The sequence below is a fragment of the Equus quagga genome, chromosome 19 (assembly GCF_021613505.1).
Source record: "Equus quagga isolate Etosha38 chromosome 19, UCLA_HA_Equagga_1.0, whole genome shotgun sequence".
Taxonomy (NCBI): Eukaryota; Metazoa; Chordata; class Mammalia; order Perissodactyla; family Equidae; genus Equus; species Equus quagga.
Window position 1 is genome coordinate 516,435 of NC_060285.1, and position 16,718 is coordinate 533,152.

The 16,718-nt window shown below is 62.8% G+C and overlaps 2 protein-coding genes across 2 annotated transcripts in view; both read right to left on the reverse strand.

The window, feature by feature from the left end:
* SELENOO (selenoprotein O) overlaps positions 1-5,041 on the reverse strand; it is a 24,959-nt gene extending 19,918 nt beyond the window's left edge. Inside the window, exons 1-5 of the mRNA XM_046646692.1 lie at positions 4,922-5,041; positions 3,404-3,433; positions 3,271-3,313; positions 2,622-2,721; positions 5-235 (exon numbers count right to left, since the gene is read on the reverse strand). Coding sequence (XP_046502648.1) covers positions 5-235; positions 2,622-2,721; positions 3,271-3,313; positions 3,404-3,433; positions 4,922-5,041 — 524 coding nt within the window. The remainder of the gene's footprint in view (positions 1-4; positions 236-2,621; positions 2,722-3,270; positions 3,314-3,403; positions 3,434-4,921) is intronic.
* Positions 4,015-14,651, reverse strand: TRABD (TraB domain containing). Its single transcript, XM_046646295.1, has 10 exons — positions 14,515-14,651; positions 9,018-9,086; positions 8,520-8,598; positions 7,813-7,979; positions 7,326-7,466; positions 6,463-6,573; positions 6,236-6,375; positions 5,775-5,947; positions 5,585-5,696; positions 4,015-5,463 (listed from the first exon to the last, which is right to left on the reverse strand). The coding sequence occupies exons 2-10, from the start codon at positions 9,048-9,050 to the stop codon at positions 5,286-5,288; spliced, it is 1,134 nt and encodes a 377-aa protein (XP_046502251.1). The 5' UTR covers positions 9,051-9,086; positions 14,515-14,651; the 3' UTR covers positions 4,015-5,285.
* Between the last annotated feature and the right edge of the window lie 2,067 nt (positions 14,652-16,718).

Below are 16,718 nucleotides of genomic sequence, written 5' to 3' on the forward strand. Positions count from 1 at the left end.
GGACCGGGCGCGGGCGGCCGAGAGCGAGCCCCGGAGCGCGACGCGGAGCGCGGCCATCCGCGGCGCCGCTGCGACGGAAGCCCCTTCGCCCCGACCAGAAGCCCCGCCCCGCGCGCCGCGCCGCCCAATCGCCTGGGGGGCGGTGTCCGCAGCTGCGCCTGCGCGAGCCGCGCCCGCCGAAGCCTGGTTCTCATTGGCTGCGGTGTCCGTCTGTCCACTTCCGCGGTTGTCACTTCTAGGGTGACAGCATCAGGTCCCCGAGGTCCGGCCCGGGACACACCTGGCACTAAGGCTGTGACATCCCCGGGGGACTCGCGTGGGCCGAGGGCTGTCCGCCCTCGCCGCGCTGGAGTCTGCCCGGGATCGTCCTCTGCTGCACCGCGCCCGGGACCGGAGGGAAAGAACGTGTCTGTGCGGATCCGGCAGGGCCGGCGGGGACGGCTCTGGGCCGGGAGGAGCCTAGAGGAGCAGGGCCGCTGGCGCCTCCCTCGTGCGGGGCCGGGGCTCCCGCGCTCCCTCTGCTTGGATTCCTCGCGGGGCCCGGATCCACTGCTACCCTGTCCACGTCAGCGCCTCATGCCACCTGGTGGTTTTCCTGGCACAGCACTTCTCTCTGAAATGGCTTATTCCCTTATTTTCTTGTTTCTGTGTCTCTCCTCCCCACGCTCTGGGAGGGCAGGAGCCTTGATGATCTGGGGGCTACTGCCCCCTAGAACAGCGCCTGGCCCAGAGAAATCCCCATAGATGCCCAGGAGGCTAGGGTGGGTGCAGGGGCTGGTGGCCAAGCCTGGCCTTGAAGGCCGGCCCCAAGTGAGGAGTTGGGATCAGTGTGGCAGAATGACTCAGGGGTTCGGGTCAGACGAGCCTTGCAGAGCGCCCTTGAGCCTACTGCTGATGCCTGCGTGGAGCACAGGGGTCCTGAGGAGGGGGATGGTCCCAAACCCTTCCCCCACCTGGCTCCAGGTCAAACCCTCGTAGCTGGGCCTGAGACTCCTGACCAACACATGCGCTCCCTCCTGGCTGGGGCTACCCTGTATTCCAGCAGCCCCGCGAGTCTACACTTAACTTCAGGGAGCTGCTCAGAACTTTCTCCTAGGGCCACAAAGTGGGCTTCCCAGACCTCTTGTGAACCAGCTCTGCCCTTGCCAGCTGTGTGACCTCGGGGAACCCCTCAACCCCTCTTCAGCTCAGGGTCCTCATGCCTGAGATAGACAATGACACCACCTTCTGCGTGGCGTCAGGAGGAGCGCAGCCAGGAGGTCACACAGATGAGGGAGACAACATGGTGAGGTCCCTTAGGTGGTTGGCACCCTGGAGTGCCCTCCTGCAGCCTGACAGCATCCCTTCCCCCTGGGCCTATCTGAGGTCTTCTCCACCCGGCCTGCTGACAGAGACTTTGTTCCCAGCCTCCTTCGTAACTGCCTAGGAGACCCAGCCTGACCTGGTGTTACCCCACCCCTCTTCCCCAGACCCTCCTGACCCATCTCCTCACCCCCTCTGCCCACTGTCTTACCCACACTCTGGAATCTGGTGAGACTGGGTTATGGAGGCCTTGTGAGTACCAGGCCCTGTGCCCTGCTGGGCTGCCCTCACTGAGCTCACAGCCAGACGGGACACCTGGTAGGTACCAAGGGTTCCAGCAGGTCAGCCCTGGTGACCTTGCCTCTGGCCTCACTGTTGGGCTGCATGGCCTCCTGGATAGGCAGGTGCCGCTGACAGTGCAGGGTCTAAGTGGCCAGGCTGGGCAGGAGCTAGCCTCGGCCCCTCCCCATCCCAAGCCACAAGGAAGACAAGTGGACAGCAGGGCTTGAACATTTAATGAGGCTTGGCTGCCCATGCGTTGCAGGCATAAGCCTTGCAGGACATGGTGGTGCCCTCAAAGACAAGGCACTGGGGCACCTGGCTGCACCCGTGTCCCACAGGCAGCACGGCCCTCCTGCCTCCAAGTCTCCAAAGCCCTGTTTGTACTGCCAGCACCTCTCTAAGTCCAGAGTCTTGACTCTGAGTCACCATCTAGCCATCATCCATGTGCATGTCACAGGAAACCTGGGGCACGGCAGTCATGTCAAGGGCCTCCTGCTCTGGCAGCGCCCAGGCAGGTCCAAGCAGGCCTGCTCCTTCCTGTCTGAGAGAAGGTTGCCCACGCTCTCCTAAGCACTTTTTATTTATTTGAAATTGAAATCTTGTTTTTCTGCTTGTCAATGTAAGAAAAATTTGCACTGTAATAAATTCAAATTCTCAGAAATATAGGTGGAGATTCCCAGAAACTCCCCAGGCCATGGGGCTGCCTCCCGAGTTGGACATTCATTTATTCCTCACTGTGTAAGCTTCCTTTTTTCACTTCAGATCATATCCTGGGCATCACTCTCTGTTGATTCCCTTAGAGGTGGACATTTAGGTCTCTCCCGGCCTTTCCTGACCATAACCGACACTCAGCCAACATCTCTGTGCCCAGGTGTGGTCTGAGGATGGACACAGAAGGCCAGTTGCCATAGCCGATGCCCCACCAGCACTGCCTGGCCTGGCCCTTCCCCTGCCAACCTCAAACAGTAACATCTTGTTTTTGCCACAGCAACAAACACAAAGTATCTCCTGGACCCCCCACGCTGCAGGCTGCTCACCTGAAAGGGGTGCTGGCTCCCTCTGGCTGGCTGGTGTACACGCCACTGGGGGCCCTGTGGTCCTCCACCCAGATCTGAGAGCAGTCCTTTCCTCTGGGAACTGCAGGCCAGGAGGGGTCAGGACCTGGGAAGGGGTGGTGCTCTCCAGTGACTAGAACCAGAGCCCCTGCAGAGCCACTGCGACAGTCCAGCGGACAAGCTACAACAAGGTGGTCCAAGCAGACGAGCAGCCGCTATCCCCTCACCTTGGGCCACACCAGCCTCAGGCCTTTTCTCTTTCAGAAGTGGCTGTCCCTTGGGTTCCATGCATTTAATGGCCCCCAGCCCTTGGACAGACCTCAATTCCCAGTTCCTCCTGCTGTCCCTGGACACCACCTCTCCCCCGATGGGTCCAACACGGACCTCACCTGCTGCCCTTGGAGGGTCTGCCTTGACTTCCCTGCCTTGCTCCTCCCAGCCCAGCAGTGGTCTGGGGGCTGCCCCAAGTCCGGCTTGCCCCCCCTAACATGAGACTAGAGCGGGGCCTTGTCCTCGTCTGCCTCTCCCCCAGGCTGGTCCTCATAGGGAGTGAGGCCTGCTGGATGCAGACCTGCAGGTGACAGGTCAGAGGCTGCCCAGCCTGTGCCCAGCCTGCCCTTCCCTGTCCTACCCTGCACTGCCAGACCTCGGGGTCCCAGCAACACCAGCTGGACCTGTGGAGAGAAGATTCGTCAGGGGCAGCCTTGGGAGCCCTCAGCCTACCTCAGGCTAGTGAGATCCACCAGCCCACTGGCCCCTCTTACCAACCTTCGAAGCTGCACCATGGAGCTGACCTGGGACACAGAGAGGCAGAGAGCAAGGAGACCCTGCACGGTGGGGGGCCAGGCTCCCTGGGAGGCAGACATGGAGGAAGAGCCCACCCTGCAACCCTGCTAGCCGAGCCCCCCATGCTCCCAGCCACCCTCTGTGCCCATGGGAAGGCCCAAGCCACCTTGGGGCTCGCTGTCCTCTTTCTGGGTGGACCTGAGCTGCTGGTCCCTACAGAGCAGTTTGTTCAGGCCACTGGGCTCACCCCGCCTCCTCCCCTCCTGCATGCCTGGGTCGCATGCCAGGGTCAGGGGCTGAGCAGGGTGAGGGCAGGGGGCTCCTCTGAGTACACTTCTCCCTGGCTGGTGCCCTCGCTGGGCCAGGGTCCATGCTTGGGATGGGCAGGTGCCAGGGCCCCAGGACCTGTATCCTGTGCTGAGAGGCAGGTGGCGGCGGTTAAGTCCCCCAGGACCCAAGGCAGCACCGTCAGCATCCTGCCACCCAGCCCAGGCCTGTTGCCCCTGCTGCCCTTCCGCACCATGGTCCAGGGGAGAACCCCCTCCCTGTCACTTGAGTCCAGGTTCCACACATTTCACAAAACAGGAGCTTCTAAAATAAGATTTTATTTCAGTTTCTAAGGAACGCATACACGAGCGTGTGAATGACAGGAAGGACATGGTCCAGCCAGCCCAAGGCTCCCTAGCCCAGCTCACGGCCATGGGTTTCACCTGATTTGGTCAGACATGGAATCAACACAAACAATCAAATGTGGCCCTGGGCCCCAGACGGGCTGCACAGATGCAATGTCGTAAACAGACAACCAGGAGCGACTGACTGCGCACACAAGTGACGACTGGGGCGGAAGTGCTGTGTGGGACCAGCCCAACCTTGGGCTTGTCTGGACCACCAGAAGTGGGCCAGCGGGAGGGTGGTGGGCACGTGCTGACACAACTGCAAACTGGCAGACACGCCATCCATCCACTGAGGACCACGGTGACTCCCGGGTCCCCCTGCCAGAGGCACAGGAAGCAAGTTCAACTGCCCACAGCCCAGGCAGGCTCACACTGAGAGGGCGGCAGACCTGGATCCCCCACTGGCTGGAGGCGACCAAGGGGGCAGCTGGAAGGGCAGCATCCGGAGGCCAGCCTGGCCCTACTGCCAAAGCTGACCCTCCCACACACTCAACCTCTCAGGACTGAGATCCCAAGAAAAAGATGTCCTCTTTGTCCCAACCAGATTTAAGGCTAGTATTTCCTGACATTTGCTTCAGTTTGTTTTCTTTTAAGTTAAAATTACCTGAGTAAAAAAAGTTCAGTCATTTTTAAAAGCCAAAGCCCCAGTTTCTGCAGGCGGAGCCTGTGCTGGTGCAGGTCCAGGCTGCCAAGCTTGGCCAAGCTGCCCTTTTGGGAGGCAGGCTCCCGGGAGCCACGCCAGGGCTGCATGGGGCGATCCAGCCCTTCCCAGATGTGCCAGCCCCGAACCTATGGCCCAGAACCCACCGGCCCGGAACCCACCACAAGATGCTCCCGGGCCAGGCACTCCTGCCGCTGGCCCGTGAGAAGGCACAGTGAGGTTGGGCCCGAGGGCAAGAGGGGTGGCGTGTGCCTCAGCCCCTCCCCACCAGCTTGTCCCATTGCTGCCCCTGAGCCCTGTGAACGGCCCCTGCAGGGGGAGGGTTGGCTGGGAAGCCTGAGCTCTGAGCAGTTAAATAATTCTTTATTTGGGCAGGTTGGGGGAGGGCAGGGGAGGCTGGGCCTGGACCCCCACAGGGGGTGGCACCCAGAAGCTCCTCAGGGGGCCGGCCCCCGCGCCCCTCGGCTGCAACACAGGAGCGGCCACGTGTGGCCCCAACAGACATGGTGGCTCTCTTTGTCCTTCCTACTTGTGCGGCCAGGCTGCGGACGCCCTCTGCAGGCAGTACTGGGCGGCGGGCAGTGACAGGACCAGGCTGGCGGCACGGCGCCCCATCCAGTACAGGCCATAGCCCAGCAGGCCTAAGAAGGCAGCCTTCACGGCCAGCCGGGACACTCTGCCGGAGACGGACGGCGGGGGCACGCTGGGGGAGGGAAGGTGGGCTGGGCCTGGCTCGAGGGCATGTGCCCCCCCCCAGCCCCAGCCCAGCCCCCCAGCCTGGCTCTGTGCTTGGGGAGCGCGAGGGGTGGGCAGGCGGCACTCACGTCATGATCTCCTGAATGTTGAGGTCAGTGGTCCAGTTCTTCTCGATGCCGGGGACGTGGCCCATGCCCACGACGCCCACCACCACAGAAGGCACGCACTTCCTGGGCTCGGCTGTCAGGGGAGCGACGCGTCAGCACCCAGCTAGCAGCGACAGGGCCCCAGGGAGCCCCCGCCCGGGCCGGCCGTCACCGTCAGAGGAGCGTGGCAGCTCGAGGCGCCGGGCGGCCTGCCTCAGCATGTAGGTCAGGTAGACGTCGCGCTCTGAGACAATGGTACGGTGCAGGTCGGGGAACTCGCCGATCATCTCCGCCATCATCTGCTCCAGCAGGTCCTTCTGCTTGCACCGCTCCACGTCATCCTTGCTGGGGGCAGAAAGGCGTGCTGCCAGCCCCGCAGGGATGGGGCGGCCAAGAGGAAGCTGGTGCTTTTGACCCAGGGCAGGGACCTAGGCACCCTTTGTCTGGGCTCACAGGGGAAGGAAGGGGCAGGAAGGCCTTGTTCAAGGCAGCTTAGGCCCAGAGTGAGAGGGATGTGCTGCACGGCAGGCCAGGCCAGAGCAGGTGTGGGCTGGGCACTCTACGTGTTATCCCCCAGCCACTAGCCACTTTTCCCAGAAAGGGCTGTCTTCCAGGACGCCAAGTGAGCCCTACCTGATAGGATCGGACAGGAAACACAGGCCCCAGGCCAACTTGACCTTCTGCCAGAAGGAGAGTGCAGCGATGGCTCTCTTGAAGGTGACCGGGATGGGCCGGTCGCCCAGGTGGAACTTGCAGAAAGGCACCTTGCTGGCCTGGGCAGAGGCCAGGTGTCGGTTGGGGAACCCTCAGGCCCCAGGGCAGCTCCCAAGCCCTGAGCACCCCCCGGAGCCCAGACCTACCTCCTTGAAGGCCTCCCTGAACTCGCCACCAGGAGCCATGCCCAGCTGCTCGGTGATGTGGGCTGACACCTTCAGCAGCAGCATCTGCATGAGTCCAGACATGACCCCATTCTGCAGGCAGAGGGGAGCCTGAGGGTGAGCGGCTACACTAGCACAGAGCACATGGCTTTCTGTGCCCAGGGGCGGAGCAAGGGCCCTGAGCTGACATTCAGCAGGGCCTGGCAGCAGGCGCCCATGCCCACAGTGGACACTCCGAGGCCCTTCCTGGCCCTTTATCTGTCCCTTAGCCCTTTGGACAACCCTCTCAAGGCAGGCCTGCCTCAGGGCCACACTGTCATGGACTGGCTGCCTGGCCTCTGCCCTGTGGACGCCCCTTTCCCCCCACCCCTCCAGCCCAGACCCCAACTCCTCTGACCATATCCCCCTCGGGGTGTCTATAGGTGTGCATTGACTCCAGCCCTGTACCTGGGGCCCACGTGCAGGAGACACGGAGGGGGTAATGCTTTGGGCCGGCAAGCAGGTCGGATGGCACTGAGACCAGCCCCGCATCACCAGAGATCTGCTCAGCAAATGCAGAGTCTTTGCGGCCTCTTCCCTTGGGGATGAAGCATCGTCTACCTTTTCCTTCCTTGTCCGAAACCCAACAAATGCCTCCCCTCCACCAGGGGCCAGGGTGAAGGGTCCTCAACCAGACAAAGCCCCAGGGTGGGCTGGGCACCTCTGCGCTGACCAGAGGCCTCGGGCTCACAGGTGGGCAGAGCAGGGAGCATGGCCCCAGGTCCCCCTGGGGCTCGGCAGGGTGCAGCTGACTAGGGAGGTGGCCGAGTGGCTGCACAGCCCACCCGCCGGCCTGATGGGCGCACCTGCCTCACAGCCTGCTGCAGCTTCTCCAGGCTGATCTCCTTGGCCTCCCGCAGCAGCGTGCTCTCGTCCATCTTTAGCATGGACACGCGGTACTGGCAGAGCTCCACAACTACCACATCGGGCTGCACTTCTCGGATGGTCTGTAACAGACACGCGGCTTATGCCCTGGTGCCCTGCCCTCAGCGCTGACCCTGACCCCGACCCTGTGGGCAGAGCCCAGGCCAGGCCCGAGAGGCCCACCCCCGGCAACCCCAGGGCCAACTTATCTGCTGTGGTGACAACTCAGTTCTTTAAGCAACTAAAAAGAGGAAGTTGCAAAATAGGTACACTTGTCCTTAAAAAGAAAACCCGCATGCGGCTGAGCCTAGGGCCTGTAGAACGGGAAACCTCCTTGTTGAGGGGCCTTGGTGTAGTGGCCCAGCAACAGGAGGCTTACAGAAAGGGGCATGGCCCTGCCTGGGGTCAGACCCGCATGACGGGCCTCACCTTCACCACGTCCTTCTTGCTGTCATCACTGAAGTGGGCTGTACCCACCACGTACACCCTGCTCCCATCCTCGGCGACCAGCTCTGTCACGGTGCGCGGTAGGTTGGGCCGTTCTCGCCGCCTCTTCAGCTTCATCTCCAGGAGCAGGTTGAAAGCATCCACGTCAGCTGCAAGGACAGCAAGGCACAGCTTGGGGACACCCGCCCACAGAGCCCCTTGGCTCCCAGGCTCTCAGGACTGCAAGGGTGCCAGGTGGGGGCCACATGCACCCTGGAACCCAGATGGTGCCAACAAGCAGCACTGTCCACAGGGGGTCCCTCCCAGCCTGGATGAGCTGCCGCGTGCATGCAAAGCCACTGGTCCTCGCTCACTACAGTGTGCGACTGGGCACGGCGCCATCTGACCAGACCCCACCCTGAGGAAAGCGGGCTGGGCCTTGGCAAACTCAGCACCCGCCAGGAGCGGAGCACCCAGGGAGGCTGTGCAGGGCCAAGGGGCTCCAGGGCAGCTCGGGAGCACCAGCCCTCCTGCCCTGAGGAAGGGCCTCTGCTGCAGCTCCGCTCACCCCACTCATTCTCGATCCCTCCCAACAGCCCGGGTGGGCTAGGGTTCACCACAAACTTGGGAGGTCACCCAGTCCGAGCCCCTGCCAGCCAGAGAGCAGCCCACCCTCCTGCCCAGCACCGAGTGATCCTAGGAGGACGCACACAGGTTCTGGGGTTCTCCAGAAAGTACCCTGGGCACCACGTCTGAGGCCCCCGACATCACAACAGGTTCCGTGTCAGCCTGCAGAGGGGAGGAGAGTGTCTGAGTTAGATGCCCACCCTCTCCGGGCCTGCCCAGGCTCAGGGCACCCACCTGCCCTGACAGGCCTGCCCAGGATTCGTGCAGCTGCTCCACAGCCCCTGGGAACTCCCAGGCCCTGGGGGCCATATACTCCCACGACTAAAAGTCTGTCTGTGGTAATCACCTTGTACGCAGCCCTCGTCCAGGGCACCCTGCCCCAGGGCTCCCTCAACTGACCCAGGAACACCACAGAAAACACAAGATGTTTTATGCACAGTAACAGCCAGAGTGACCCTAGGAGGCCACAACAAGGAGGGGGTATCCTCCGGGACCCCACACTCTGCTAAGCAGCTGGCCCAGCCCTGAGCCCGAGGTTGTTCAAGAAGCAGGCCCCCAGCACCCCAGCCCAGACCTCTGACCTCCCGAGGTGGCTGCTCCTCCTCCCCCTCCATGGCTGGGCAGCAGCTCCCGACACCGATGAGTGAGGCCTGAGGAGACACAGGAAGCGCATCCTCACCTGGAGCCCTGGGGCCACGCGTGGGGCTCTGTGTACCTCGGGCTCCGTCAGGGGCTCCAATGGACCTAAATGATCTGTGGGTGAGACTGAGGCCTCCCTGCCCCACACCACTGGCCACCAGCTCCCCACGCGAGCCCCGTCAATCACAGGACACTGAGGCCCAGGCTCCCCAGGGCCAAGCAAGGCAGGCGCAAGGACTCAGGCCAGGAGTGATGCGCAAGTCCTGCAGCTCAGAGCTGGAGACCCTGGCTCGCCCGCCAGTGAACTTCCCCGCAGAGCGGGACTCACCCCCTCCCTCCTGTTTACCCAACAGCGGAAGAGTGGGAGCTTGGCCACCCATGCCCTGGGGGCAGCCGGGCACTCCTGGACATTTCCTTTGTGATTTTGCAACAAAACACAATTTACAAAACTCCCTAAAAAAAGGAAAAGAGAAGTGAATCTGTGTGTCAAGTTAGCACTAAACCCTCAGCAGACGATGGCTGTTGGCGTCTTTGGGATACACGCCGTGGCTGCTGTCCCACTCTCAGGAGTTACGGTGTGGGTGACAACACAGTGACATCACAGACGTCAGCATGGCCACGGGAAGGAGCAGAGGGAGGGACGGGTAAAGCCCGGTGCCAGCGTGATTCGGAGACACCTTTACGCCTAGACAGGGGCGGCACTTGCAGAGGCGGACTGGACACTGGCACCTCCCCAAGATGCCGCTGAAAGTCCAAACCAGAGTCCACCACAGCCCATGGGTCCACCTGCGCATTAGGCTGTAGGAGCCGGGGTCCTGCTGCCAAAGGACTGGGCGGCTGCAAGCGCAGCTCACGGGCTGGGCTCGGCCACGTTGGCCAGGGCTCAGCTCGAGAAAGCTGCTGGAAATGAGGAGCCCTTTGGAGGAATGTGACAAGTGACCGGAGGGTGTCACATTAAGGAACTGTTCTGATTTATTTCTAGTTGTGGTGCAGTATCATGGTTTTGTTTTAAAGAGTCTGTATCTGTCAGACATGAACTTATGGACAAAATGAAACAACCTCTGGATGTGCTTCAGAAGCAGGCTTGGGGGACACACAGGGCGGACCCGCAGGGCTGTGTGACGCACCAGGGCTCACTGCACTTTCACTATGGCTGCACATTTTTCAAAACTTTCATAATAAAGAGGGAAAACAAATAACAGAATAAGCATGGCACTAGGTCAGGCTCCTTCCCCTTTTGCACCCCGTGGTGACACAGCTGCAGCGAGGACAGACCTGGGCTCCATGCCCGGCCCCTCTCCGAGCTCATTTCCTCATCTGCAGCCAGAGGAACCATCTTGGGCAGGTGGCTCAGAGCAGGCGCAGGGTTCTGTCCCCATGTCACCAAACGCCTGATCCGGTGTCCAGCCTGGCAGTCAGACACAGTGGGCCTCTGCAGGGGGTAAGAGGTCTGGGCCTGGCTTGGCCTCCAGGACAGGGCACTGCACTCCTCCCACTGGGCATGCTGGCACCCGGTCTCAGCACATCCGGCCTGAGCATGGCCAGGCCTCTGCCCAACCTCGTGGCCTTACCACCAGGGCCTCCAACCTCAGATGCAAGGCACCAATGAAAATGTAAACAGGGAGCTGTGCCTGAAGCTGGAGGGTGGGCCCAGCTGTGGGGGCTGGGGCTTGTGCACCTCTCAGGTTCCCGAGCTGGCCCAGAAGGCGAAGCTGGAGATAATTGTCCTCAGTCTGGCTTTACATGGGGAAGAAACGATTCTTACTTCTGAGCAGCACAGGCTGCCAGAGTCTAGTAACTTCTTAAGAAAACATCCCGTGCTGTCTTGGGGAGGCTCCTGTGACAGCCCGCCAAAGGGAGGCCACCACGTTGCCTTAGCCTTCCCTCCTATGGGTGTGGCGACCGCAGGTCTGGGTTGGCCTCTGCCCTAGCCTTCCCTGCACCCAGCCTGGCCAGACCCGCCCTCTGAAGGCCAGGAGGAAGCCTGCACCTGTGGGGGACAGGCAGGCCCCACTGTGCATAGGCTCCAGGCCCACTCCACGCGCCTTTCTGGGTACTGGCTCCTGCGGGCGGGGACAGTCAAGCCTGTCTGGCTTGAAGCCAAGCCCTGAACCCCAAGGCTGGGGCACCCAACTGCAGCACCAGGACCTGGGTCCCCCTGAGCTCCCTGTACTGCTCTCTGCAGCTGCTCCTGAGAGGCAGGTGCCTAGCCTAGGAGGGGTCAGGCAGGAAGGCCACTGAGGCCCCTTTAAGCACTAAGAGCTCGTGATTCTGAGGCGTGCCTCTCTCTGATGTTATCAGGTCTACACACTTTCCGGTACTCTGGTTTCCATCAGCCTCAGCCAGGGTCCCTGGTAAGACGCTTGTGGGACATAATTTCAGCGGGCTGTTAATCCCCTCCCCACACCCTGCTCACCACCATGCATTTTCAAGTATTTATGGCTGGGACCCAAGATTCTCCCAGCTGCCTGGAGGAGAGCAAAGGGCCCAAACTCACAGACCACTGGGTCTGGCCCCCATCGCCCCCCACCCACAGGCGGCTGCCCATGGAGCACCTGCATCCTTCCTGGTTTCCTGCCACACAATCTCTGGAGCAATGAGTCCTGGCAGCTCATCACACCTCTGCACCCTGCAGCGACCAGCAGACCCCTGGCTGACACCACAAAGGGGGATAAATGTGCCCCCTCCTAACCCAGTCTCCAGGGCCCAGCCCTCGCCAGGACGCCCGGACAAATCAGGACACTTCTGCCACATCCAGCTACGCCTCAGTCCCCTCCAACAGCAGTCACGGCCAAGGACCGTCCATTGAGCATGGCCTGGGGAAGGTGCTGGGCACAAGAGCTGGAAGATGCCTCGTGAGCAAGGCCACCTAAGGCCAGGTCATCTGGCAAACAGGCCAGCTGGTTTGCCAGCAACTGTGCTGCGGGAGATGGCCGCGGGGCTGGCCAGATCTCAGACGGGCCACTTAGCGTTGTGCGGCCGTGGGCAAGATGCTTCGATCTGCGAGGACTCTTAGCTCCTGCCTCCAAGGCAGAGGTGGTTAGAGTGGCCACCCAGCCACCCAGCCTGTCCACACACAGTAGGCCCTCTCCCAGCTGCAAAACAGGTGCCACACTCAGATGTCACTTCAGCCCACGACCTCTATACCCCTCTGGGCTTCCCTCAGTGGGTCATGGTCTCCTGTCCCCAAGATGGAGGGCAGAGGCAAAACCCAAGGGGTACGCAAAGAACCAGTGGCCTGGTTTCAGCAGACACCGCAATATGGGTTCCCCTAGCCTGTCTCCTTGTGTGTGGCAAGGGACAACACCACTATCTGGCTTCGGAAATTATAAACCTCCACGCAGATGACAGCAGCAGAATCACCCACATACTTCCAGGAAAACAAACTCTAAACGTGTGGGAATTCCTGACAGCTCTGAGAGGACCCATCTTGTTGAGAGCACCAGAGAAGACGCCCAGTTCGAAGGGCAGGAAAAGCCCCACTGGTCTTAGGGATTCCCGAGGTGTGCAGCCCTGTTAGTGTTCTGTGTGGCACGAGGTTATCAGCATCGAAAATGTCGTGCTGGGTGTCTGTTTCAGGACAGAACCTGAGCACAGCAGACAGTTCATAGTGTGAGTGGCAGGCCGCAGGTTCATGCCTGCCCAGCATAGGCAGCTGTCCCCTCTCCTGGGTCCCATTGCTGTGGACTGAGTTGGGTCGCCCCAAATTCATATATTGAAGCCCTAACTCCCATGGTATTTGGAGGGGGGCGTTTGGGAGGTGATTAGATTTAGATGAGGCCACGAGGGCAGTGCCTCATCTTAGGATCAGTGCCCTTATGAGAAGAGACACCAGAGAGCACTCTTTCCACCACGTGAGGACACAGTGAGGAGGCAGCCGCCTGCAAGCCAGGAGGAAAGAGCCCTCACCAGCAACAAATCAGCTGGCACCTTGATCTTGGACTTCCAGCCTCCAGAACCGGGAGAAAACAGTCTGTTGTTTAAGCTGCCCAGTCTGTCATACTATGCTATGGCGGCAGAGTAGACTGAGACACCCATCCTCTCCCACTCATCCCTCTAAAAGTTGGGAAGCCACAAACTGCCTCTCAGACCCCAGCCTGGCTTCCTAGTGCTGACCAAGAACTGACCAGCACTGAATAGAGTTCCCAGAAAAATCCGTACCTCCCAACCAACCCACAGGGCCTGCTCAGAAAGCCAAGGGTCCCAAACTGGACAGATCAGCCAGCTGCAGAAGGAAATGACTGGCTGCGAGGCAGCAGGGTGGGGCCAAACCCCTGACATCCCCTACACACCCACTTCTGAAGCCTGGGTACCCTTGACCACGGAGACCCCCTGGGTCTGGCAGGACCTGCTTCACGGAGCTGTGGCTAAGTCTGGGATCAGATGCCAACTTGCATCTGAGCTGGAGCCCCTAAAGGCTCCTTGCCCATCACACCTGGTTGACCCTCCTAGAACCTGGATGCTGCCCAGGGCTGGGTCCCCACACTGACCACCACTGCAGGGTGCAGGCCTGCACATCTACCCTGCCAGGCCCTCTCCTGGCAGTTTTGCCTGGCAGCCTCAGACCACAGCGTCATGGCTGTTGTGCAAGGCTGACCACGGCCTCAGGGGCAAGGCTCTCTCCTAGTCACACCACAACGGGGGCAGCAGCAGCAAAAGGGACAGACACGGAGAGCCAAGCCTACAAAGAGGCGCACTGAGCCAACGGCCTGCACATACGCCTCTCCCGACGCCGAAAGCCAGGAGGACTCCACCTGGAAACCGCAGCCCTCCTAATGAGGCTGTCGGGGCCGCATACGGCAGCGGAGACTTCCCAGCGGAGTGCCCAGCTGTTCTTGAGATGCTGACGCCAAGGCAGCCGCGACTCCCTTCCCGGGACAGTCTTTACAGACGGTGTGCGAACTTTGCAGCAGTAAGTCACGTCTCAGCAAAGCTGCTCCGCGGAAACAAGGAAGGACTGACAGGCCTCCCAAGTGTGGCCGGCACACGGCGGGGGACCTCGGCGGCTCTGTCCATATGGCAACCCTCCTCCGCCAGCCCGAGGGGCCCGGGGTCTCCCCCGACTCTGCCACCGCCGCCTGGGGAGGTGGGGACCCGCGCCTCACCCCGGACCCCGGGCCGTCTTCCCTGCCCGCCGCTGCCCCGGACCCCGACCCCGACCCCGACCCCCACGCCGACCTCGAGCCCCGGCCCGGGCCTGTTCCACTCGAGCCCTCCAGACCTCGCGACCCTCGCCGTCCACCCCAGCCCGGCGCGCCCTCCTCGGAGGCCGGGGCTGACCCTTCTGGCCGAGGCTCCACGCTGGGACCTGGCTGGGCCCGACCTGCAGCCCGGTGGCCCCCGACCCCGCCCGCGACCGGACCCGACCCGACCCCGGCCCGCACCCCGGGGCCGACGCGCGCGCCGCCCCTCGCCCCAGGCCCGCGCCGCGCGGCGTACCTAGGCGGGGGCGCTCCTCAGCCGGCCTCCATGCGGCTCGTCGCCCCACCGGACAGGGCGGGCCGGGGTCGCGGGGCGGGCGGCGCGCGGCATGCCGGGAAGCGCAGTTCCGCGCTCCTCCTGCCCGCCCGGGCGGCGCGCCCGGCCTGCGACCGCGGACTACACTTCCCAGAGGATTGCGCGCGAGCACTCGCGGACTACACTTCCCAGGGGCCCGCACGCGGGAAGCACCTCCCCGCCCCCCGGGCCCCTGGCGCCGCCCGTCCCAGGACGCAGGCGGCGGTGATGCGGCCGTGTGTTCGAGTCCTCGGCCCGCCACCCCAGCAGGGCAAACTTGCGAAACGCTCTTAAATTCTCTGATCTCAGTTCCCGGTCTGTAAAATGGGGATGACGTTCGTACGGCGTCCACGGGGTGGTTTTACGTCCAATGATACAGAACTGTCAGTCCCGCACGAGAAGGACAGCCCATAGGGGAACGCGAGGAGCGCACACGTGGGCTCCACTCGGCCCTCCCGGTCGGCGCGCAGCCAGCCGGGGCGGGGGCCGCCGAGACTCCTGCATGGCGGTCAGGGTCCCCGGGAGGGCTGGCCCGGCCGGAAGCCGGGACCCCAACCCTTGGAGGGGCCGGGGGCCTCAGGACAGGCGGACCCTGGCGAACTGGAGCCCTCGTCCTGCTGCCAGCGGAGGGGCCCGGACCCCGAGGGTCCCGAGGCTGGACCCTCGTCCCCATCTGGCCGAGCAGGCGGCTGCCAGCGGCCTCGGGGCGTGGGAGAGGGCCGCCAAGACTCCCCACCCGCCCCTCCTCCGGCGCTGCGCTCTCAGCGCCCTCTCCCCGGTGGCCTCACCCCCGGTGCAGCGCCCTGGCCCCCGCCTTGCCGGTGTCCGGCGTGGTGTTGGCGGCCTGCCGGAGTGGCTGTGCACGTTGGGCGCTGAGGGGCTGTGGCCGGGCTGTAGGTGGACGGCGCGGGCTCCCCTGGGCCCAGGGTCACAGTGTACCCTCGACTCGCTGCCCGCCAGCGGCTGCTTGGTGCCGGCGCCCAGGACTTCATCCTGGGCCACACCAGCCTCCTGGTGGCCGTGGCTGGGCCGGGCGCCAGGCAGGTAGTGGGTGTAGTGATGGCTTGCCTGCTGGCCCCGCGCCTGGACCCCCAGCAGGTCCCCTCGACCCCTAGCTGAAACCCTTGAAGCTCGTGCCCACCTCCTCGACCCTGAACCCGGCCAGGTCCCTGCCCCAGGCACTCTGACCTGTGCTTGCCCTGTGGCCAGGACTCCAGTCTGCAGGAAGCTGTGTCCCTGCTCCCCTGCTCTGGCCTGTGGGAGAGAGGGAGGGGCTCCGCTGAGGAAAAAAGGGAGAAGAGAGACATGGGACAAGTCACTCTGGGGCCACGGGCTGGAGTGGGGGCCTCAGTAATGACTGCCCCTGGCAGGCTGTCCTCCCCTCAGCCTGGAGCTATAAGGGCCACCTGCAGGCCTGGGAGTGAGGGGTAGTGCATTCAAGCCCCGTGCCTGGTCTGGGCCTGCAGGGCCAGTCCTTCAGCACCCAGACCCGGACACTGGGCTTCCCCTCAGGTTCCAGGAGAGCCCTGGCCCCAGCCCTGGGTCTCTGAGGAGCTGCACCTGGCACTGTGACTTGTAGGGGTCACAGTTTCCCGCATTCTGAGTCTGGGGGTGGCCCTCCTGTGGTCCAGCTGATGTGGGAGATAATCCCCCGTCCACTCCTGGCACCAGGCTGGGCTGTCTGCTGGCAGACACAGAGGCTCCACCCCCACATAGCTTCCTGGTCCCGGAGGGGCCTGGCTGGCCTCAGGGTGGCCTCCGTCCTCCTTGGTGGAGGGCGCACACTTCTTGTCCCCACTCTCTCCATCCAGTTCTCACTATTCACTTCCTTTGTGCTGGCACAGATCGCTTCCACCCTACGGACCACCTTGGCCACCTTCGCACAGGAAGGCAGCGGGTATTTACCAGGTGTTGCGCCATGGTCCACTCTGGGGCACTTTCCCGGGGGTTTGGAGCAAGTCTGGTTGAGATGCCCACACTGTGCTGGTGTGGTGGGAAGAGGCCTGGGTTCCAGTCCTCGCTGTGTGGGATGGGGTGCAGGGTTCTCCCTGACCTCTTGCCTTGTGAGAGGGACAGCAGCGCCTGGCCACCCTGCCCGGGCCGGGGGAAGGAGCGAGGAGATGGAGGGTGCGAGGGTGTTTCAAAGA

Coding starts and splice junctions, on each gene's coding strand:
- TRABD (XM_046646295.1), bottom strand. CDS start 9,050: ATGGAGGGGGAGGAGGAGCAGCCACCTCGGGAG. Junction 7,467..7,812: donor GCAAGAAGGACGTGGTGAAG/GTGAGGCCCGTC, acceptor TGTCTGTTACAG/ACCATCCGAGAAGTGCAGCC. Junction 5,697..5,774: donor GCTGCCACGCTCCTCTGACG/GTGACGGCCGGC, acceptor CTCCCCTGACAG/CCGAGCCCAGGAAGTGCGTG.